Here is a 24,039-nt window from a genome sequence, read left to right as displayed (position 1 = left end):
CCTGTTCCACCATCTCACCACTCTTTCGGAGAAGAAATTTTTCCTCATATCCAACCTGCACTGATGCGACTTAAAGCCATTCCCTCTCATCCTATTACTTGTTATCTGGAAGAAAAGGCTGACCCCCACCTGGCCACAACCTTCCTTCAGGGAGTTGTAGAGAGTGATGAGGTCTCTCCTGACCCTCCTCCAGACGCAACAATCCCAGCTCTCTCAGCCACTCCTTGTGCTCCAGACACCTCTCACCAGCTTTATTGCCCTTCTCTAGACACACTCCAGAGCCTCAGTGTCTTTCTTGTTGTGAGGGGCCCAAAATCATGCACAACACACTAGTTGCAGCCTCACAAGTGCTGAGTGAAGAAATGGAGTATCCCACTGGGTTGACTGGTAGGTCTTTTCTCCCTGGATCCCTGTGCTAATCCATAGCATTTGAAAAAGAGTTACAAAACATCTATGGCAATGTAGAAACTCAGCGTGCACGCGTCACTCCTCCCAGTCTAATGTCTAGATGCCTTCCATTAGGGATACGCTCTTGGCACCTCTCTATCGAGCCGCAGTTGCTCCACTCGCGGACCCCGTTCCCTCTGCACCTCCCAAACGCGGAGTGCCCCCGCTCCGTGCCGGCAGCCCCTCTCCGCACCGCCGCCCGCAGCCCGGCTGTGTGCCGCGCCGCCCGAGCAAATCGCATTGTCAGATGCGCCCTGATGTCAGCGCGCTAAGCCCGAGCCCCAATCTGCTCCCGGGGATGCTGATCGGCTTACGGGCCAGGAGTTTGCCCGCCGCCCTGCCCGCACCCCAGACCGGCCTCTCCTCGCCGTACCAGCGAGCGGGCTGCCGGCAGCGGCATGTCCCGGCCCGGGGGCGGCCGGGGGGCAGGCGGCGGGACGTCCCCGCTCGGCCGTCGGGACGCCTAGGGAGAGGCGGCGGCAGGCGGCATGGTGCTGCTGTCGGGGGCCGGGGAGCAGCTGGCCGGGGAGCGGGTCTGCCCCGCGCCGGGGGCCGGCAAGGAACTGCCCGAGGCGGAGAGCGGCTCTGAACAGGGGGCGGACGGGGCTGCCGCCGAGGGGCACGGCGATGAGGAGCAGGAGGAGGAGGAGGACTGCGAGGAGTACGAAGACTTCTCCGAGCTGCCCGACACCTGCAGCATCGCCTCGGACGACTCCTTCTACCCGCCGGGGGGGCTGGAGGACGAGACGGAGGACAGCTGGTCCCTGGAGCAGGAGGACCGCGACAGCCCCGAGGCGCTGAGCCTCTTCCGAGCGTGCTGCACCAACAACGCCGTGGTGCTGCGGGCGCTCATCCGGCAGGGCCCCGAGGAGGAGGAGGTGCGGGAGACCGACCGCAACCGCAGGGTGAGCGGCACGGGGGGACGCGCGGGTTGTGCCGTGGGCTTCGGCCCCAGAGGCGCTGGAACGAGGCGGGACGGGACGAGGCTCCGCCGGGCGGCGATGTGGATGCTCTCCTTGGGGAGCAGGGGGCTGCAGTCCCGCTTTCCGGCCATCAGCTGCGAGTTTCTGAGAGCTTCGCTTTAGACAGTGCTACTGTCCCTCCCCTCCCCTTCTTTCTGCCGTGCTGTCTTTCCGCCTATTGCTTTCCAAAAACTTTCAGCTTGCTCTCAGCCCCTGCGCTGCCAGGCAGATATTGCAGAATTCTTGTGCTGAAATCAGACTGTTCTGAATTTTCACTGTATTTGTGTTGTGGGGATTCTATATCAGTACAGTGTTTGTGATTTTGGCTTCTGACTGACACTTGGCTAACTGCAGGGCAAGATGTGCATTTCACTAAAGCAGAGGGAGAAAACTTTTCCTAGTAATGTTACTGGAGTGTTTGAGTAACAACATCTAAGTTTAGCAATAGCAACTCCACTCACTTCTATTTCTACAATTCATATTTTAAAAAATATAATTTTTACTTGGAGTTTCCAAAAAAAATCTCCAAGAAGTTTCTCTGACTGTTATGTTCATAGAATGGAATCACAGAATGGTTTGAGTTGAAAGGAACTCTAAAATGTCATCTAGCCCACGTCCCCTGAAACAAAGAGGGGCACCTGCAGCTCGATCAGGTGCTCAGAGCAACCCCAACCTGACATTGAGTGTCTCCAGGGATGGGGGCTTCCACCACATGTGACATATATGACAGGAATGTTTTGAAATAAAGCCAGAGTGATTTTATCTGGGCAAGTAACTTGCATATTCTCAAAACATAAGAGGTCTCTGCATGGAAAATTGGGCAATGATTTGGTTTGGATGCTGTTCAAAGTTGTCTTTATTATGTGTACTTTTGAGATTTTTCCTGCAAAATGTATTTCCTTCCGTCAACAAAAGATTATTGTAATACACATATTTCAGTGACCTGACTGCAGCGAATTTCTATGAAAGAGATGAATGCAACAGGTTGTATGAACGCAGCTGAGGAGGCAGCCAGCAATGCCATGGGGGTAGGAGTGAGCTGTAGAGCCTAGAAATATTTTAAATCAACTTTCTACCAAAGCCAGCTGGTGTTGGCAGGTAACACAAGTTGCAGGGCTGCACTGGAGCAGGCCTGGAGGGCGTGCTGGTGCACCTGTCTGCATCTGAGGGTAGGCTTGAGCTTGGGCCCCAGCCTGTAGCAGCATTGCATGGCAGTGGCCTCCATCAAGGGTTGCAGGTTCAGTGCTCCTTGGTGCATGTGGCACGAAGCCTCCCTTTGTGGGCAGGAGGCCGTCACGGCAGAGCAGCCTCGTCCTCTTGTAGGCTGGGGTTCAGGGCTGTGAGCACAGCTGACTGCCCTCCCTTCACTATCCTGCTTCACAAAGCTGGTTACTTGTCATCTTTCCAGTATCCCAGAAAGGAATCAGAACTTTAGCTTGGATTCAAATTTGAAGTTACTTGTTCATACTATATAAAGAAAGTTCTGCTCTACTTAAGCAAATATGCAATTTGATGTGAAATTAAGATTTGACACCAAATTCTATTTTGTTCATTTTGGGGGAAAAGAAAGTAAAAGAAATTCTGGAATTCAGCAGCTTCTGGAAGCCTCATTGCTGGTGCAAGGAGAATGAATTCCATCTTTCTTTCTGCCTGAGGGGATATGACCCTGCACAGAAGTGCCCTAATGGCAGCGATGCAGAGCAAGGCAGTCTGGCTTTTTCAAACAGATGTGAATGGGACAGGAGAAACGTTTCTGCTGAATCTCCAGGTGTCCCACAGCAGGTTCAGGCACAGCATGGGACCAGTACACAAATGAGCAGCCTGGCTAAACCACAGCACAGTCTCCATTGGCTTTAAGTAAAGTGCCCAAGAAAATCGCTGATTCCTCTTCTAATACTGTGTGTCTGTTCCCAGTTGGTTTTTATTCTTTCCCAGACACTGTTGTTCAGAAAATCAGCAAATTCACATTATTTCGCAATAGAACAGCCATGTTTCTGAGAACTTTACCTGACAAAAAGGAATCCCTCAGCTCTTTCTTTTCCCTGTGGAATTTTTTCAGCTTTTGAATTTGCCTGCTATATAAAATCACTGCAAATGGCACATAAGCAAAACTTATTAGTACTGCCTAAAAACAACTGAAGGAGTTACATTTTCCACTTTAACTAACAAAGTCATGTTAAATTCCTCAAATTTCTACTAATAGCTTTCAGAGTCCATGATACTATTTGTTTATGATGCATTATTGCATGCAATTATTGAAAAGTTGGATGCTTCTCTTTTTTTTTCACTGAACAGATAAGAACTTTTGTTGCTTCTCAAATTTTTTCTACTAGGCAGGAGAGAGAAGGATCACTTGCTTTGAAGAAGTGCAGTGGTGAAGGAAGGGCTGCCTGATTAAGTAAACTGACTGTGTTCACAGCTCTGATCTGATAACTTCTGTTATGTATGTACTATGCACCTGCATTTCCACAATTTAATTTGTTTTCCTAAACAGTACTTTTTTAGAAAGTGCAATGTGTTATGGTAGAAAGATAAGATCACATCATGATTCTCAAAGTGATTAAACTCAAATATCCAAATATAACATGAGGAAGAAACTTCCAAAGGGTTAAATCCTTAAAAAGAATTTGGGAGTGAACAGCTGGAGTTTTGGCACTCTTCTGATTTTATATTTTGACCCCAGCCCTGAAGCAATCTATTCTGTGAGCAAATTATGATTTGGAAGAAATTATTTCCAAAAATGCCAAAGTCTAGAGGAAACTTTTCATATTTTTCTTGATCCTTTTCATAGAAAGACACCATTTCTCTTATTTGAGACTGTTTTCCAGGCCTCCACATTGACTTTTCACAGGATTTTTGCAGTAGCTGAGTTTTCCTGTGCTGTGTTCATGAGCTGCAGGATCTCCCACGCAGGAACCACCTGTCAGGCACAAACTTTCATTAAATCCACCTTCCTGCAGTAAACATTAAATTCACCATTCTTCACAACATCCGACTTATTAGTCACCACAGCCTCAGGACTGATGTCTCTCTGTGTCTCATTTTCATTGTCATAAAGGAAACAGCAGTTTATATGCCATGATGTGTACATGCAGGTTCCCAAAAAGGTTCATCCCTACATCATCTGCAGCCCTGCTGCCTGAGTATGGAGTCCAAAAAGGCCAGCTTGATGTTGCTTGGTTCCTCTCCTTGGCAGATCTGATAACAAAATATTTGGAAAGCAACTATGACAACGTATAATAAAGTAGATTCAGGTCAAGCAGGATTGCCTCTCCTAGCTTAAAATATTTACCTGTCTTGTGCTGCAGTATTTACCTGCCTCATTCTGGCAGTAAAGAGGGTTCTGCAAATATATAGAAGATAAAATCTTGGCTTCAGTAAAAATTCCTGACCTGACTGGGACCAATGTGCCAGTCAGACACTGCTTTCCACCATGTGATGGGGGGACTGCTTTTCTTTCCTCCTTGCTAGCTACATTTCAAGAATTTTAGTTATTTACATTTCATAAGTTTGACATAATATTAAATCCTGTCTGAAGATCAGGATAATGTATACTCAGAAAAACAGAGATTCAAATTTTGGTGTTACCTAACCACAAAATGAAATTTGCCATGTCAGGCAATGAAGGATGAGAGAAAAAGGTGGAAAGAAGGCAAAGAATATCCCCCCCAACAGGTTTAAAATAATCACGGTAGCTTATCCTCAAAATGGTTTTGCGTTAACTACATAAGTTGTGTAGTCTGTTTTACTAACTGTGCTGAAGGCCTATATTTTAGGGTTGATATATGTACCAAAACATTCTGTTGTAGTCTTCTGTGGCTTTTCATGTTTTAAGTCACTATTCAGTGGGTCTTTCACCTAGTTCCATGCATACTTAGGAACCACTGCCAGAAAAATACTTGGAATTAAACAGATCATTGTGTAAGCATACCATTATATAGTGGAGCTTGTGCATTTGTGTTCTTAGTTCATTCCTCGTAAAAGATGTGAAGACAAAATAATCTATGTGGCTCAACTTGTGAACTCCTCCTTTCAGAAAATATTCCTAAATCCATATTTGAGCGCAGTTGATTTTTCACATAAATTCTTCTTACAGGATGCTGTTAATCAGTGCTGCTCTGTAGTTGGTTTTCCCTTGGGGTGTGGTAGATCCACAGCTCTCTCATCAAACAGACCTGGATTTGTATCTTTGTTCTTCTCTCCCTTTTCTGTTAAAGGCAGAGAACTGATCTGGGGCTATTCTTCACGATCTAAATTTCTTTTGATTTCTTCTCTCATTAGTGGCTGATGCTCAGTAGAAAAACAAATGAAGAAATACCTGGGGAGGGACAAGGATGCTTCAGAACTCTGGTTCTCAGTACTCTGCTACTCAGTAAGCAAAAAACAGGTAGCAGTGTGCTTCTAGGCACTTACTTGAAAAACTGGTGAGAATGTAGGGCTGGAAGTCAGTCCACAGAGGATGGAGCAGGAGAGATTTTCTGTGGGGTGAAGTGAAAGAAGATTTCCACTTTCTCCTCCTTTGCTTGGCATAGAACAGTGGGTTTCTCCAGAGCATGTTTCAGGGGTCTTTGCTATGCTTGGACTCTGCCAGGTCAGGTACTGTCACCCTTCACAGATAGGCACAGTGAGTACTCTGTGGAGATGGCACCCAAATTTGCCTTTGCTAAAGGCATATATTCCTAAAACTGTGACTGACTGAGGACACAAAGCCAGTGGTTTCCATTTCCTTGGTAAGGAAATACTGATAAGACTTCTGCAGAAATCACACATCACAAGAAGTGTCGGAGCTTGGGTAGCATGGTTATTATTGTTGTTTTTATTTTATCTGCATGATGTTAACCTGTAAAAAGGAAAAACAGAGTCTGTAGTATTTTGTGGAAGAAGATAAGATAAATATAAAGATACATAAAGATCTTGCCACATACTACTTTATGGTTTTAGTGGCACACAGTATAAGTCATCCCCTGTCAGAAAAAGGACTTGACAAATGTCATCAGCTACACTGGTGGGAAATTTTTTTCTTATATTCATAGGCTGTTTCAGTTCCCTAGTGTTCTTTCATACAAGGTGTTCTCATGTGAGCAATTGTATTAATGTCATGACGCTAAACCATAAAAGGGAATTTTTTAGGGTGGAATTACTTTTAAAAAGACCCTAAAGGCAAACGTAATCTAATTTAAATCCCTCTGAATAGTTAAAAAAATCCCTAAATGCACACAAAAAGAACCCAATTCCTGGATATATTTATGAGTATATATTTAAAAAGGAAGTGAGTGAGCAAAAAAAAGCAAGGAATAAGAGTTAGCAAAATACAGATGCCACTCAAACCAGATTGGGAATTTTTCAAATACTGTAATTACAACTTCAAGGGAAGCCATCAGAAAGCAGATGATAGAGTGTGGAGAATGAAGTTAATTGTCTATGGGGGAATTTGGTGAAATAGTCAAAGGGTAGATAGTGATAAGACAAGAAGGAATGGTTTTAGCTCAAGGAGTGAAGGTTTAGATTGGATGTCAGGGGGAAGTTCTTTACAGATAGAGTGGTGAGGTGCTGGAACAGGCTGCCCAGAGAGGTTGTGGATGCTCCATCCCTGGGGGTGTTCAAAGCCAGGTTGGATGGGGCCCTGGGCAGCCTGGTCTAGTACCAGATGTGGAGATTGATGGCCCTGCCTGCAGCAGAGGGGTGGAACTTGATGATCTCTGGGGACCCTTCCAACCTGAGCCATTCCATGATTCTGTGATACGATTCTATGATACAGATTGGCACATGGAGGCATTGTCAGAAGAGTACATGCAGAGTAGGTGAATGCCTGTCCTTGTCTGTGTTCATCCTCTCTTTGGAAGGAATGCCTTCCTATGTCTGGCACAGAAACAAATCCTTTGAAACGACTGATCTGTAGAAGAAATATTTGCATGGAACACGATTTCTTTGGAGTAAAGGCAATGGTTAATATGGATTATGAGGGTGCTTAGAAGTAAATGGGAATGCAAATCTTTATCAGACCACTGGAAATGCATAATAAGATGTGCTGCATCCTCCAAGAAATAGGCAGGCAGTAAGACATAATTTGTACTTAGTGTCAAAAGCTGCATTATCTAACAGATGTAGCTCTTTCTGAAATTGATAGATACAGATTTGAAGACCTCATCAACCTGAGAAAGTCCTACAAATTTAATCTAATTTCAAGTGATGCAGCTTTTAAAGAAACCAGATAAAGAGTGATTTTCTTTTAAGAATTTTGACAAATTGCTTCTTGCAAAGTATATTGAACAGAAGAGAGGTTTTCAGCCTGACCTGACTATAGCCCAGAAGTAAAGGTCATAAAAATCTTTGGTTCCAATTTAAGCAGTGTTTCACATCAGTATCTTAAGTCACCTATATGGACTTGCAGAGCTCCTCAATGATGTGGTAATGATCCTGGTTACCCAGTGGAGTACAGGTTGCCCCCAGATGCAATGAAATGCAACTGCTTCAAGCATCCATGATGTGCAATACTGATAACCAAAAATCATAAAACCATGACAAGAGGTATTCTAACCAGAGTGGTTCCCAAGATATTATCATCAGTTATAATGACAGATGAATAATGATATCTTTAGTAAAACATGTCTGTAACACAGAAAAGAAATTTAACCTCATTAAAAAAAATGCCTTTCCAGCGAAGTCTTTCAGGTTTGTTTTACAGTGCACAGTGTGGCACTGCTAATTCCCTCACCTCATTATGAAATGCAAGTTCATATTGTTGGCAGAGAACTGTAAAGGAATTGCTCAAAAGAGAGAACCAGCACTAATTTTCTCACTTAAATGTTCCTATGTTCCTTTTCCTGAAGTCTTGTTGGGGTATACAATTCTCTTCAAAATCAGGACTAAGATAAGTTTTGAGTTCTTGTAGTTTGATAAAAGGGTTATTTGGAAGTAATATGTAGGCATTGTAGCTTTCTACGCAACTTCAGACAGAAGTTCCTTTTGATGCTGAAGCTGTGAAAAGCAGTCTAAAAGAACAGGAGGAAAGAAAGAGACAAAGGAAAAAAGAAGCTCAGAAAAATCCATGAAGAACAGTTGTCTTTAGAAATTCAGTTTTAAACTCTGTAATAAAAGAGATGGAAAAAAGACAGTGATATTTCTCTCCTTGCTTATGTTGAAAATAAAGACTCCCGTGCAGAAGAGTTAGGTTTTTAACTGAAGCCTAGTACAGGCTTTGAAAACTCTGGGACATGAAAAGGAAGGTTATTTTTCCTTTTTGCTATCAATCCCAACAGTCATATATCTTCTTGTAGCAGGAAATAAGGAATTTTTCATAATTTCTTCCTTATTCTGCTTTGCCTCACTTCAATTGAAGCGTTTCAGTTCTAGTTGTTCAACTGCATAGAAGGTTACTTTGTACAGAGCATTAGTACTGTCAAAGGTGCCTTAAAAGGAGCCCAACTTTGGACCGAGAATCCTCAGAGGATTTGATGGCATACATATTTTCATTAACAGATTTTGTCTTTTATTTTTAAAAGAGGATAAGATAGATCCAAAATTAAATGAAGCTGGAGTTCTTTGCTGTTTTGTGGTGGCATGAAGGCATTCATTTCTGAGTCAGTCATTTTCAGTGAGCACTGACAGATCCAAAGGACATGTGACTGTTATGGGGAATCCCTGTATTGTTTTGATCCCAGCATTTTTGCTGTTACTAACACACGTATTGGTGGAAGTGACTCATCTCCAAGCACTGTTGTTCTTCTGCTTTCCCCTCCTCAAGGTCTAAGATTTCTGATGCAGATTAGAATTTTTTTTAGATTCCAGTAGCACTTCTTTGTGAATCAAAGATAACACAAATGTCCAGTCATAAGGGTGTTTCAAATCCTGTTGAGTATCAGTAGGCTGTAGGAGGTACCACACTAGGAAAGGACGTGGGTCCAGAAGTCCAAAAGTCCAGAAATTCAAAAATTCAAAAATTCTGAGATGAGTACCAGTGGATTGTTGTCTGGTTACTTTGCATATTAAGGCTTTTGATCTGAAGGCAGGCCGTATGAAGAAGAAAAAATAAATTCTCTCAGTCCAACTTCTGAGATAGGAACATGGAAGCATCGTGCGAGTGATGGGTTAGGGTACAGACTGTATGACAACAGTTCCTCGTTCCATATCTTTCAGAGTCTTCAAGAGGGACATAAGTCCCTTCATGTCTGTTGGTCCTAGTAGTTCTGGAAGCAATAATTTGAGTTTTGCCTTCTGAAGGACCTCTGTCACCACTGCCAGAGTGAAGGGAGTGCTGGGCACCCCCCCAGCAGGAGACTTTTACCGCTTTTCCTTCTGCTGTTACAGTTTGTAGAGATGTGAGATTTATTGGTTTTCTGCTCAGTGTGGCTTACCTCTTTCAGAGGACATTTCAAAAAGGCTTTCCTGGCACAGGATTCACTTGTATTAATTTTAGTCACATGGCCTTGTGTTTGTGCTTTTAAATAACATGAACTATGAAAATAAATACTGATAAATGTTGAACAAAGACTGCAAGTAAGCAAAATAGATTTTTGGATCTATCCAGGCTTTTCAGCAGGTACATTTGAAATCATAGAATCATAGAATGGCCTGGGTTGAAAAGGACCACAATGATCATCTAATTTCAACCCCCTTACTATGTGCAGGGTCACCAACCACCAGACCAGGCTGCCCAGAGCCACATCCAGCCTGGCCTTGAATGCATCCAGGGATGGGGCATCCACAGCCTCCTTGGGCAACCTGTTCCTGTCCGTCACCACCCTCTGTGTGAAAAACTTCCTCCTAATATTTAACCTAACCTGACTTAATTTAAAACCATTCCAAAATCTGTTCTACTGCTCAAGAAGTGGCTTCTGAAATATAAAAACGCCATGTAGCATCTATATTTTTGTGATGATTACTGTGTAACAGAGACCAGCAAAAACTGGGTGATTTATCACAATATTATTATGTCTGAACAGTACTTATTTTCACAGAGAAGAATAATAATGAGACTCTTACATTACTTTACAGATGTTAGTTGCTTAGTGTCAGATGAACCTAATGTGCACCAGGTTTATTTTAAATTACATTTCATTAAAACATATTTTTCTTCTTCTATAGAAAAGAGATACTTGATTACTAACTAAAATTCACTGCTAATTTTGAAATACAGTTCAATTTGGAAAGTGTCAGCAGCCTTTTAATGCAGAGGGTCACACTGGACAAGCCCAGGCTGTTTGTGCAAGGCAAAGTATCTTTGACACTGGAGCTCTGTGCAGCCAAGTTCAAGTGGGCTGAGTCTGATCACAAGTGCTTCTCTAAAATCCACTTTTTTTTTTTCTGCTTTTCCAACAAATTGCTCATTATTTTTCCACGTGTTCTTCCTGTATTGTCTGTGCTTGCACTGAGGAGTTAGGCTTAACTTTAGAGTTGCACAAAAGACACTACAAACTTCTGGTAGTGTTTTTAAATAGAAAATGAAATCTGTGGACTATGTGACAGCCACAAGGAACTCCCACTGGCTTTAGTGAAGACAGGATTTCACCTTTAATGTTTTTATAAATAAAGTTACTCTCAGAAGGTTATGCTGTTAAGTTATTTAAGATGTTATGTCACGTAGATTTGGATTTACCCATCTCTGAGGGTTCTTTCATTAAAAACAAAACCAAAAACCCTCCCAACTTTGCTTAACTATACATTTTTAGCATGCCCAGTTAAGTTACATTAAGAAATAATTAAGTACCATGTGAAGGGGATATTTGTCACAGAGTTTGTAGTTGCACATCTGGCAGAGAATTAGCAATTCAAATCATATGCTCTGTGGGAAAAACCCACAGTGTGGAAATAGTTCCCTTTTTTTTTTTTTTTTTCAGTTCTATTATTTTCTATCACGTCTGTTAAATTCCACAGGGAGTAATTTGAAAGCAAGCTGATTCGAAATGGGAATGACGCACGATCTGGCTTTTGTTGCTTCACACATTTTGAATGTATAATGTTTTGAGCCTGACCCTATAATACTTAGTCAGCTGATCTAGTGATATGTTAAAACTCTCTCACATGTGTTATTTTGTGTGGTATTGATTTGTTTGTTTGTTTTTGTCTTTCTGCTCTTTGTATGCAAGGCCTTGCCTTCAGAGCAGCCTGTGAGTCGGGTATGCTGGCGCTGAGGCCCCGCCAACCACCGCTGCTGCCCCAGATTAGTGCCTGGTGGGAAGTCCTGTCTGTGTTGTGCTACATGGCCAGCTGCTACATGAGCCACTGTTGCAGACTTTTGGAAGAGGGATGGTGGCAAATAACAGAATATACTCAGTACATTCACAAAAAGCAGAAGTCTTTGGCATTTTTTTTTTAGAAAGTCTAGGTATCTTGTTATGTTTTGCTCCTATGAAAAAAAGGCTTGGGCTGCCATTTGATTGGGGAACGTGTGAAGACTAGCTGCGTATTCATATAAATGTTTTCAGGCATGGATGAAGGAAAAGCAAAGGACAAGCTGTATCAGCCCTCACCAACCCCAGTCCTGTGGCTGCTGACTGAGTGGAGAGCTGACTCTTCCTTGCCCTTTGCATGTCCTCTATGGGAAGGATACTGATGCTATTTTTGCTTTGCTTCATTTTGCTGCTTTGGGAACTGGTGTTTTCTCCTGCTGCTGTACAGGCAGTGGGCATTTCCCAGCTTGGAAATTCTTCCTCATGAGAGTGCAAGATGTCCATGTATTCCTGAACATAATTGCTTGTGAAGTAGGAGCCTTAGCACAGTACTAGTAGATCATCACCTTGCTAGTGCCTTACCTGAATTAAAATAGCTTGTATGCGGGTTGCTGAACACAGATGTCTTGATGCATTTACAATACCTATTTTCATACAAGTTCCCATGGAGTGCACTGAATCCATGACAGAAGTGTGGAAAACTTGCTGCAAAAGCAAGATAATTTGATGCAACAGACCAGAGCTGCCTCACCAAGTCACACCTGTTATAAGAAGTATAGTTGCCTGTGAACTCTGAAAAGTTGCTTTTGAATTTAAAAATAAAGCAGATACCACGGGGTAATCATTTCATGGACAACATGCATACCGTGAACAGCTCTTCCTCCAGGAATGTGAATTCAGATAAGAAAGAAAAAAATGCCTGGAGATTTCTAGCAGGGTGATGCTGCTCCACAGTGTTTTTTGTACATCAGATCTAGCACTGTCTGCTGTCCCTAAAGCTATCAAATCCACTATGTCACTATCATGTGACAACAAGAAATACTGCTGCCTTTCTTTGGAATTGTAGTACCTGAGCTTAAATGAGGTCTGCAACCAGAAGCTGCAAGATTTGGTTAGTAATTGTGAAAGTCATGAGAAAGATGTTTTGCCTGATGAATTGCAGGTGAAGGGTGACAGTGCTTGACCATATTTTTTGTTTTCCATCTCATTTCTTTAAAATTTTGCCCTTCTTGTTTGTGCAGGTGAAGGGAGATCTGAACAAGCCTTCCTTTTGTTTTACTACAGTGCACAGTTGCTGCACAGACCTACATCACCTGGTTGAATTTTAAATAAAAGCTAATGGAAAGAGCTTCACAGCCTGTTTCCATATCAAAGTATTTCTGAGAGTGATGAAAATTGTACTACCCTTGATAGGGAAAGTAGAAATGACTTCAAAATTTGATTATAAATTATCTGAAAATATTTTAAATCTCCATAAGTCTACTGGCAATTTTGATCTTAAGCGAGTATTTAGACCAGAGACTTCTGATGCAGAAAGCCACACCACAAGTGATTTAATGTGAATCAGTGAAGATACACAGAAGGCAAGATGCTGCTAAATCAATAATTTTCAATTCTGGCTGTAAAATCTATTTTCCTTGTTCACGAGTTTCAAGAAGAGAAGGAAATTGCAAATTGTCAGGTGTCTGACAGAAACAAGACTTCGATATTTCCTCAGTGTGCTTTCTAATATCCATTTGAGTTTTATGAGTTAGCACACAATTTTTGATAGAAAACATGCAACAACTCTGACTCAAAAATAGAAAGGATCATCACCTGAAAACAGTGTTTTCTTTGAAATCATTATGGCATTCATCTTGTTTTGTTTATTGCTCCTATATGAATCATTCTTACTGTGTGGCATGATACGATTTCACCAGACTTGCATGTCCTTCCTGAGGCAAGGAAAGGGACTCGAGGTGTCATTCGGTAGTGCTGGGCACAAGACTCATGAAGTTCTCTCAAATGGAGCATCCAGAGGCTTTGAGGGCCACATAGTAAACACGTCACTTCACGCCTATTCAAGATTGAAAGCAAAACAGAAAATACAGACTGCAATGCATTTCTTTTTGCAGAATCACAAATTATCCCAAGTTGGAAAGGATCCTTGAGGATCACAAGTCCAACTCTTGGCTACAAACAGCACCACCCAAAATTCGAACCCCATGTCCAGATGCTTCTTGTGTTCTGCCGTCTTGGGACCTGTTCCACGGCCTGATCACCCTTTGGTGAAGAGCCTTTTCTTGGTATCCAACTTGATCCCTCCTCCCTTTCATAGATTATAGCTGAAGAAACAGCATATGTATAGAGGTAGTGGCAGTGAATGGTCTTGCTGTTGCATTCCAGCTCAGCTCCACAGGGAGCACAGGAAGGCTAGACAACTCCAAGAGCTGCTGGTCAGAGTGGTCTGCTGCTGAAGGAGGACAGCTCATACTCCATGTGCTCAGATATGGACCATGACAAGATGCCAAGTGCCAAAAAGCTATAGAATTAAGCGTTTTCCATGTCTTTGTTTTGGCATATGTAAGCATCAGTCAAATGTCAATCTGGTTTTGCTTCAGACTCCTGCAAAACAATTTGCTTTGTCCACAAATGTGAAGGGTTGAGTAATTGCTAAAGGAACATGGTATAATGTCATAAAAATGACTCTTGTTACTCGAGTGGAAATGTCGTTTTTTTTTTTTTTTTTTTTTTTAAAAAAGTAATATATATAATTAGGCTACATGGCTGAAATTTTTCATTTGAGATGCCATACATCACTAATAACTAAATACGAAATTTATTATAGAGTATTTAGTTACACAAACACGTGCTGCCTCCCTTTTAGATGCATAAATACTCCTTTTTATGCTCATTATTCTTGTTTACTGCTAACCATCCTGCACTTGTCCAGTTGTTGGAGAGTTTCTTTATTATGGCCTTCATCTTTATGAAATTGAAAAAATTGCCCAAATTTTCATGGAATCACCTTTACAATATTTCTTCAAGGTAATCTGTTTCTTTGTTTCCATTTCTTAGCTAAATTCAGTGCTGTTGAGTTGGGAATGAGAAAAATGAAGAAAATTGTCTTGACAGGCCATCTCTGTGGTGGCTCAATGGGCTTGTCTCCAAGCAACCAAGTCAGTTTCTACCAAAGGTCCTCTTTTACCATTTAGGAATCCCTGTTGTTGTTGGTAGATCTTTGTTATACCTTAGCAGAAAAACATGTCCAGTTCCCCAAGCTTGTCAACCTCTTTGCTTGGATGCAACAGATCGGCCCTGACAGCTTCTGTGACCTAACACAGTGCTGAGCTGATGGGAAGTGTCCTCCTGTAACAGAAAAACAAAACATTCTGGGAAGCAACACACAGAGCTAAGGGATTTACAGACCTATTTGCTAATCCCTTTCTTTTTCAAGATGGCTGCAGCTAAATGTGCCGCTGTGTGAAAATGTTAGACCTGTAATTGCTATGATGTTTGGCAAACTTTGAAAACCTTCTCATGGTATTGTTCTAAGATTTAATACGATCAGTAAAGAAATACTATAATAAATGTTTCTAAAAGCTACAAAAAAGGAAAAACCTGGGCATAACTTTTATATTCTTTAGTATTAGCAAAGATAGTTCTTTGTACATTACTTGAAAATTGCATACCTGGTTCAAAAGTACTGTTCTCAGCCAGAACAGAAAATCTCCAGTATTCAGATAGCATGGCTTTCCTGAGGCTGAATTTAAGCCTCTGTCCTTGTGGAGAGCCAGCTTTCAGTGCCATTTGTGGAGCACTGGTAAACAGCAGTACAATAGTGGGAAGGAGTGAAAGAGTTCTCAGAAATGTGAGAATTGTGGTACATTCCTCCAAGTTTCACAAGCTTAAATCCAAGGCTGTGAGTTTTATCGGATAAATTTTATATCAATAAAAATCCAGCTGTTGGCCTCCTGCATGATCATCTGTAATATCCCACAGAGCTGTAGGATTACAGGATTGCAGACCTTTAGTATCACAGCACCTGAAACTAATCTATACATCCAAAATCCACCTTAGGTCCCTGAGTGAAAAACAGACACTTCTCATCAAATCACAACGGATGCTTCTATTGCTCAGAGAATTTTATGTATGTATATATAATATATATATATATAAAATAGATATATATTCATTTTGCCTTGTTGGGAGAAAGCAAGATGGGGCATTAATGAGACAAATACAGTTTTGGTGAAATTAGATGCACATCCTAGATAAAGGAAGCTCTTTCACTGTTGAATGCGTAATGATAAGGGCTTTCAAGGACCTGAATGCTTGAACATCAGAAGAACATTGTCACTTGCACTAACTGATGATAATCTGAAGAGGCAAGCTAATGGAAAGAACATTATTTTCACAACAGCGGGTTCTTTGGTTGGTAGTAGTGAAAAAAAACCAAAAACCTGCTACATCTGGAAAGCCTGTTTCATCTCTACCACTAATAGTTCAACACACTTTTCCTTCAGAATATCAGTAAGTAGCTTCTATATTTCATGAATGGCTCCTACTCATTGTCGTTACCATGTCATCCTCTTGATTGAAAAGGGGATGATGGTTGTTGCTATATGATAACTCATCTATAGTGAAGTATATGAGGTGAATCCAGAGTTTCATGTGCATACAGGATTAAATACTAACCTTGTTCTGCCCCTTGTTCTGTGGTAGGGCAGCTGACCTTCTCCCTTCTTTTCGTTCCCACTGGGAGGGAATGTTTACTGCCGCTTCCTGGTCCACTCAGTCAGTTCCAAGATCAATACAGCTTATTATTAGAAGATCCAACATCAGTAAGGAGGGTTACTATTAGAAGTGTCATAGAAAAAAAGAAACAGTGGGGTTCAGTGGATGGGAATGAAGATACAAGTGTGTTACTTATCCATTGATGTTATTAAACTTAATGTCAAACAGTGGATTAAGAGATTGGTCTTATTGCTCTTGCAGCTTCTTTAGATCACAAGGTGAAGAAGTAGAGTGATACTTCTGTGTGTAGGCAGTCCTTCACCTCTAGTATTCCAGGAAGGGCATGCAGTTGCTCTTTTTGCTAAGTATAAGGCCTCTGCAAGGAAGTTTTCATCCAAATGAATTTTTCTTCATCAAGATGATCTCTGTAGTATTTAAACCTTTGCTTTCAGTGGCTGATTGACCACTAGTGGCCAAATCTCTTCTTGAGCTCTTTAACAAGGTTTGAGTCTGATGTGATTCCACAGTGAGAAGGATCAGAGAAACACCAGCTAAATGAATTTACAGAAGTTTAAAAAAAGGCACTGGAACTTCTGGGATGCTTTGTCTTTACTAATATCACTTACAGGAGCTCACTGCCACAAGAGGGTGCTTGCAAACTCATCTCTGGATGTATCTCTTCAAAGAGATCTACAGTGAAAATGCACCACACTATGACCTTTATAAATAAATGTTGTTTATGGAAGAGAGATATTAGGAACAGAGGGGGTAGAACATTATGTTTTTATTTCTCAGCCAGTGTCAAGTTTAAATGTATGGTTTACAAAGACTTTGCGAATTAATATTTTTGGAGAGGTCTTCTGAAGAAAAAAAAACACAAACCAACATGATGCATTCAAACATTCCTTAGCCTCTTGCAACAGACCTGAGCTACAGGCAGTCTGTGCCTGAAAGAACATAGGAAAGAGCAAGGAAAATGCATCTATTAAATACATGGCTGAAGAGTTTAATGACAGGCCTTAAAATCAAGGGATATATTTTTTGACTGTTAGGTTAGTGCACAAAATGGATTTCATATTGCTTCCGAAGATGCTACAAAATATGTTTATAAAATGGTGCCACCTCTTCTTTTTAATATTAAATGTGTATGAACAGATACGTGTAGGTTGCTCCAAAAGTAATGCCTCCTGTTTATTTCCATGGAATGACTGCTGCAAAAAGCACAGTAGAACTATTTGATAGAACAAACTCTCAGATATACTTTTCTCAATATTTTTCAATATAATCATCACCATTAGCTATGCATTTTCACCAGTAATGAACAAGAGTCTGCGTGCTGTGCTCATAAAAATCTGCACCAGTGGAGATCACTGCCTTTCTGAAAAGAAAATTTTAAAAATTGTATGTATATATATATATATATACTTTAATAATTAAATTACAGGTAGATAATTATTATAACCTTAGATTTTGAAGTACTCTGGAAATTGAGAGATCTTTCAAAATGATCTCCATGCACTTATTTCCACAGAAGGTGTAGTTTGATCCTTATTACAAACTCATTTCTCTCCTGCAATCCCCTAGCTCCCTGTGGCTCTGTTTGGCGCTGGCAGGAGCAGCCAGAGTTTGTGGCCTTGTGCTCCTGCGGAAGTGTTCCACCCCACAATGTCTCACATCCACTGCTTGTTGAAAATGCCTGTTCATGGCAATGCCTAATAATGTGCAGTCTGCTTCAGTAATGAGAAATACATTATCCTTGACAGACATATCCCTGTCAACAAGGGCTGTATTATAGCCCTCAGAAGCCTTGATAAACGTTGCTTGGCAAGCCAGTGCTATGACATGAAATTTGAGATTGAGATGAGCTCACCATTACTGGAGCAGGATCCTGGTGTCAGTGGGAGGCTGCTGCACTGCCTCCTGTAGCCCTCTGCAGCTGGTGGATTGCTTTGCTAGTGATGGTATGCCCTGAGCTGCTGATGTGGGGTCTGTGGTAGGTTCAGAAAATCCAAATCAGCATTCCCTCATTAAAATGAAGTTTGCCATTTATACTGTTTTTTGAAGTCAGACCTCTTGCTTCTGTTTCACAGATATCTTCCCTCTTTGAAGCCAGAGAAGAGTGACCCATATGTTGCACACATACTGAAAGACAGGCATAGAGAGCAGGAATGTATAAACTTGGCTGCCGTGTATCATGTATTATTACTGTCAACACTATCAAAACTTCGTGCTAACATTTTACAGTATTAACACTGATTAGTATGTGCTATACAAACAGTAAAGCTAGGATTAGTAAGGCTGCATTATTTGTCAGAGATCATCACTGCTTAGTAGTTGTACCTGACATGATGGTATAAATAAATGGAAAATGTGAAATGTAACCTGATAAAAATAGTGTTACTTCCCCTACCATCTTCCCACAGCATTTTCTGTCCTTTACAGCCAGGCCTCCCTAAGCCAGAATACAGAATTTTTCCCCAGAAACAAAATCCTGCTCTGTTTTCCATGTTAACTGAATCCAGTGATAACTTCCTCTTTGTGTATGGCTAATGAAAGTACAGTAGCCTTTGGCATGTCTACTGGATGAACTGTCAGTTCATTTTAAGTATGTGTTGTTTTTATTATACACTGTTTCATTACATTTCCTTGCACTCCTTTCCTAAGATTGTACCTTATTTACCTTCTGCTGTGACCTATGGTGTCACATATGCTACATGTTTAACTGTGTACTATCAGAATATCTCAAATGTAACTTCTGTGATTCTGTTCTTTCTTCTGTTCTGTGAAAGAATGATCCCAGTTCCCTCCCTTTCCATACACATTTCTTCGTGCTGTTTATTGGTTTTGCTGCACAAGCCTGCTGTCACTAGCAATGGCATTTCTCCCACCTGATGGAACTTAAGGCTGATCAGTACATTCCTAATATAGTCTCACCAGCTGTCACTGTAAAATAATATATTATTTTTATAAAATTGGTCTTTAGCATGAATGTGTATACCTGCTAACATACTGATCAAATAAATTAGTTAAATCTATATATTTATTAGCATGTGTATATTTTAACAGAATCACATTAAATTCCTAACTGAGGTGCCCCAAAGTTAAGGTATTGCTGCGTTAGCTGTATCCACAACTTGCTCTTCTCTATGTGCTCAAGTCTTCAGTTCTTTGTTTCAAGCTGTGTCTAGAAATGAAAGAACAAAATAACATTTTTTTTCATGTGACAACACGATTCCATTTCTACTGTTTTAAGAAGAATCACCAAGTGACATCTGAATGCACATTGTGAGTTCAGCTAGCAATGCAGTCCTATCCTCCTGCAACTCAACTCAGTGCCCATCAGCTCATTTTATTTTTGCATGGCTGTTTCTGCTGCTAGATCTAAACAACAAAAAATAATAAAAGAAACAAAAACATGTTTTCTGTACTTCAGCAGCCCCCCAGCCCTTTGCAACCAATGTGATCTGGGGACAGTGCATGCAGAAGATAACACAGATAAAGGAGTTTCCTTTAAAAGATAAGCTGTGGGAAGTACTGATGAGTATCAGGTTGCCTCGTAGGAAGACCAGGAGAACTTCCTGTAGGAGTGATAAGGGTAGAGGACTGCTACTTTCTGTGTAACAGTCTCATTCTCTTCTCATCAAACTTCTCAGGAGTGGAAGGTTTAATCATGATAAAACATGATATTCAGGTTTGGCACAATCATAGAATCGTTAAGATTAGATAAGACCTTTAAGATCATCTAGTCCAAATGTCAACCCATCTCCACCATGTCCACTAAACCATGCCCTTCAGTGCCACATCTGTCCTTTTCTAGAAGACCTCCAGGGATGGTGAATCCACCACCTTCCTGGGAAGTCTGTTCCAGTACTCTTTCTGAGAAGAAATTTTTCCTGATTTCCAACCTGAACCTCCTCTGGCACTACTTAAGGCCGTTTCCTCTTGTCCTGTCACTGGTTATCTGGGAGAAGAGGCTGATCTCCACCTCTCCACAACCTCCTTTCAGGGAGCTATAGAGATCCATTACTGTCTCCCCTGTGCCTCCTTTTCTTCAAAGTAAAAAATTACAGTTCCCTCAGTTTCTCCTTATAAGACTTGTGCTCCAGATCACCAGCTTTGTTGCCCTTCTCTGGACACGTTCCAGGGCCTCAGTGTCTTTCTTGTAGTGAGGGGCCAAAACTGCACACGGTGCTCAACTTGTGGCCTCACCAGTGCTGAATGCAAAGAGATGATCACCATATTCTCACATGCACCCTTCCCACTGGAACATCTCTGACCACACTGTGTGTTTGGTTTCCCCTTTGTGTTTCCCTCACAGCCCTGAGCAGCAGCTTCTGAGGGCTTCTGCCAACTGCTGGTACCGCTAGTAAGACTGAAACCAATGCAGACTGTGCATGCTGGTAAAGAAGAGAAGTCACTGTGATGTTAGTGCCTGTTCTTGTTACTTGGTTCGTTACACAAGTGGCAGTGGTTTTATTTGTTGTGTAAGGCAAGCTTTTGTGAGCTCATTCAAAAATGAACTTTCCTGAGACTATTTTTAGAGGTGATTACCAAGATTTAGATTAGACTAGATTAAGTAAGGGCTTTTGCAGAGATGATACATCTGCTAAGCTATACCTTTACTTAAAGACATGCAGCCTGACTGGTAGAAGGGGGATTACGAAATGCGTGAGTTGAGCATATCCCACAGAATGGAGGGGGAAAACTGTGGCTCTTCATTTGCATGTCTGAAGACTGCCCCGTGTTTGTTCCTCCTGGAGTGGGATTCACCCTGTAACATGAATTGGTTTGTAATGCTGAGAAGCAAAGGTGGCATTTTTGTGCCTTGCATGTTCAGCCGCTGGAATGTATAGTGTCATTCAGGCTTGCTTTTGTTGCCAGGTTCTGCTTTAAGCACTGTGCTTCTCTGCAGATCATTGGGAATTGCATGCTGCTGCATCCCTCCGCACCAGAACACCTTTCTGCACCTGTCTCGTTGCTTTCCCCTGCAAAATCAGCATCTCTCCAGGCCAGGTGCTGGGTTTTGTCCTAACAGTGGTTGAACAAAATTCATTTAAATTCCTGACTTTTTTTTTTCCTGATATAAATTTGCACATGGCTAAGCTGTTACAGCTCTTTCTCTCAAAGGTCAGCTTGAATTATTTTGTGCAGATAATGTTAAAGCTTATGCGCCTGATGGATTTCTGTGGCACATAACCACCACTTCTCATGGGACTGATGACCCAAATAATTACCTCATCTCAGTCACCACTGATCTCATCAACTAAACCAATTACAATACAAGCTCAAGCCACTTACAAAAGTTTCTCAGATTGCTTTATATGGACTGGAAGATTTTATGCGTTGTACACAAATTGGTACATAGCCGATAGGGACGTTCAGCACTAAATTTTACTCTCTTTTACCAGGACACAGATGAGGAGCTTCATTATTAACCTAAGTTCCATGGAATGGCAGAGTAATGGAGGTCTGCTTTTCCCTCAAATAACATTAGGGGATTTCTTTTGCAGTACTTACGCTGATTATGTGGCTTTATGTAATTAAAAAGAAATACATTTTCATGTTATGTATAACACAAAATATTAATTTTCTGAATTATTTTTTATTTTAGTAAATGAATGGAAGTCAGTTTAAAACCTCTTGTTACTCTATATGTTATTTTTCTTCCATTTCTATTACTTGTAATATTGTTTGTGCAATATGCTTTTAACTTAGGCATAATTTTCATAGCTCTCTCTACTTATGATTATAGATTGTAATGAATCATTATCATTTAATTCAATTACAGGCTGGTTTAATCTGTTAAGCCAACCTTGCAGAATTGTTGCTAATTGTCACTAATATTATACAGACTGCTCACAAAACAAACTGGACAATTCTTTATCCTGATGTTTATAAAACAAAGTGGATAATGTCAGTTCAGCCTTCTGCCAGAAACATTTTTTTTCTGGGATAATAAGCAAAAAGCTATAATAATCTGTTTTTATTTTCAGTATTTTAGTAGAAAATAAGTTGCCTGAAGAAATTTTTTTTAAAGCGAAACTAATTGTGTGCTGTATGTGGTTTGCTCTGCTGTTCAGCTTGAGTTCCTTATTGATCCTCTGGTATTTTTCTGATCTCTATTATCCGTAATGATCTAGTTTACAAGTAGCATGACATCTGTATTTTTGTTGTAAAATCTGATCTATAAAATTGTCTCCTGAGATATCCATTGTCTCACTTAATCAGACTTGTTATGTCATTAGCCAACAGAGCTGAGCAACTCAGAGTCTGTTTTTGTAGCGGCAGCATTATTCAAGTCTTAAGTGGAATTAAAGGCACATGAAGGCATTTCAGTTTAAAATGAATGACAATTTATCTCCAGCTATTTTATTATATTACAAACATGCACATTTCAAAATAATGCCTCTATGGGAATTTTTAATAAATACCATTATTCCAGTTACAGAAGAATGGTGTAAATTTCTTGGAGTTCTTAAGCACTGCTTGAGGAAGATGCAGCAACATGTGGTTAACTTCAGGTAGTCCCACGCCTGAAATTGTCCATTTGAGAATGAGCCAAGGATATTTTATTTATAATACATGGAAAATTGGGACTGTCTGCTTTGCCAGATAATCTAAATAAAATACTGCTAATTATGCCTTGTCACTTTAAAACAAAGGAGGTTTTTTCAAAAATGTTAGTTACATAAACATAAAAAATGTCACACTGTCCAGAAGAGCTGTGGGGCAGCTCTGTGAAATGCTAAATATTTCCTCAGCACCTGGCAGTATCACGGCTTCTAGTTGAACAAAAAAACACAAAACCTGTTACTGAGATCAGTTTGAACATCTCTCCTCTTATGTGACACAATCTGCAGTAAATTTTAACATAGAAACAATGGATGAAATGCTTTCTTGTCTGTCACATGGAAACTGTGTGTGATAGTTGAAAAATGAAAAGGATCTCCTGCGCAACTCAGGGAAGCCAACAGGCCAAGACTCCTGTAGTGAAGAAATCAGTTTTCTTATAGTCCAGAAGCACCACTGCCATTTTATGTTTATGATATCCTCAGCTATCCTTCTGCACAGAGAATCAAAGCAGATTTTTTGTTTGTTGTGTCTCGTTGGTCTTGGTAGATGACTGGCAGAACCCTGGCTGCCAAGCAGGAGAGGACGGATGTCAGCTAACAAACCAGCCCTTCAGAATCAGGAATACTGTGCTTGCATGGTGGGATACACCAAGAGCTATTTCTCCTGGTCACTACTTTTGTTATGGTATGCATTTGAGAACAGTTTGAGTCATTACTATATCATTTCAAGTAAGTGGTGGTTGGGGATATGTAAAAGGGGGGGAGGGAAAACATAGATGGAGAAAGGTTGGGTTGAAGTTTTAAAGGGAGGAATATGTCTGGGAATTTATATTTTTGACAACAACAACAACAAACAAACAAAAGGCAAATTCATTTTTTTAAAAAAGTTACTACATTCTACATATGCTGACCATTTCACAAATGCCCTAAAATCATTTGTATGAGAAACAGAATAACTGATGCCTTAGTAGAATTGTAATTAGTGTATAGGAACTGTTATGTCACAGCCTGAACCACTGATTGATCACCTGGGACAAGGACTGAGTCAGCTGTGGGAGCACAGGTGAAGGCAATTCAGCTGTGTGACTGGAAGGGGTGGAGCCTGGCTACACCTCTCCTAGACCCCCCCATTTAAGGGCTGATTGCCACTGGGGAAGGGTTTCTTTCTGGAGT

At 41.0% G+C, this 24,039-nt stretch overlaps 1 protein-coding gene across 3 annotated transcripts in view; it reads left to right on the top strand.

The window, feature by feature from the left end:
- Positions 1-529: 529 nt before the first annotated feature.
- ANKRD33B (ankyrin repeat domain 33B) overlaps positions 530-24,039 on the top strand; it is a 38,630-nt gene continuing 15,120 nt past the window's right edge. Inside the window, exon 1 of one of the 3 annotated variants that reach the window (XM_090137103.1) lies at positions 530-1,352. In XM_090137103.1, coding sequence (XP_089993229.1) covers positions 936-1,352 — 417 coding nt within the window. In that variant the 5' untranslated portion in view covers positions 530-935. The remainder of the gene's footprint in view (positions 1,353-24,039) is intronic. The other 2 variants (XM_090137104.1, XM_031589218.2) reach the window with 2 other exon arrangements.

The sequence above is a fragment of the Phasianus colchicus genome, chromosome 3 (assembly GCF_987193195.1).
Source record: "Phasianus colchicus chromosome 3, bPhaCol1.hap1.1, whole genome shotgun sequence".
NCBI classification, from domain to species: domain Eukaryota; kingdom Metazoa; phylum Chordata; class Aves; order Galliformes; family Phasianidae; genus Phasianus; species Phasianus colchicus.
This window is presented reverse-complemented; position numbering and strand designations above follow the sequence as displayed.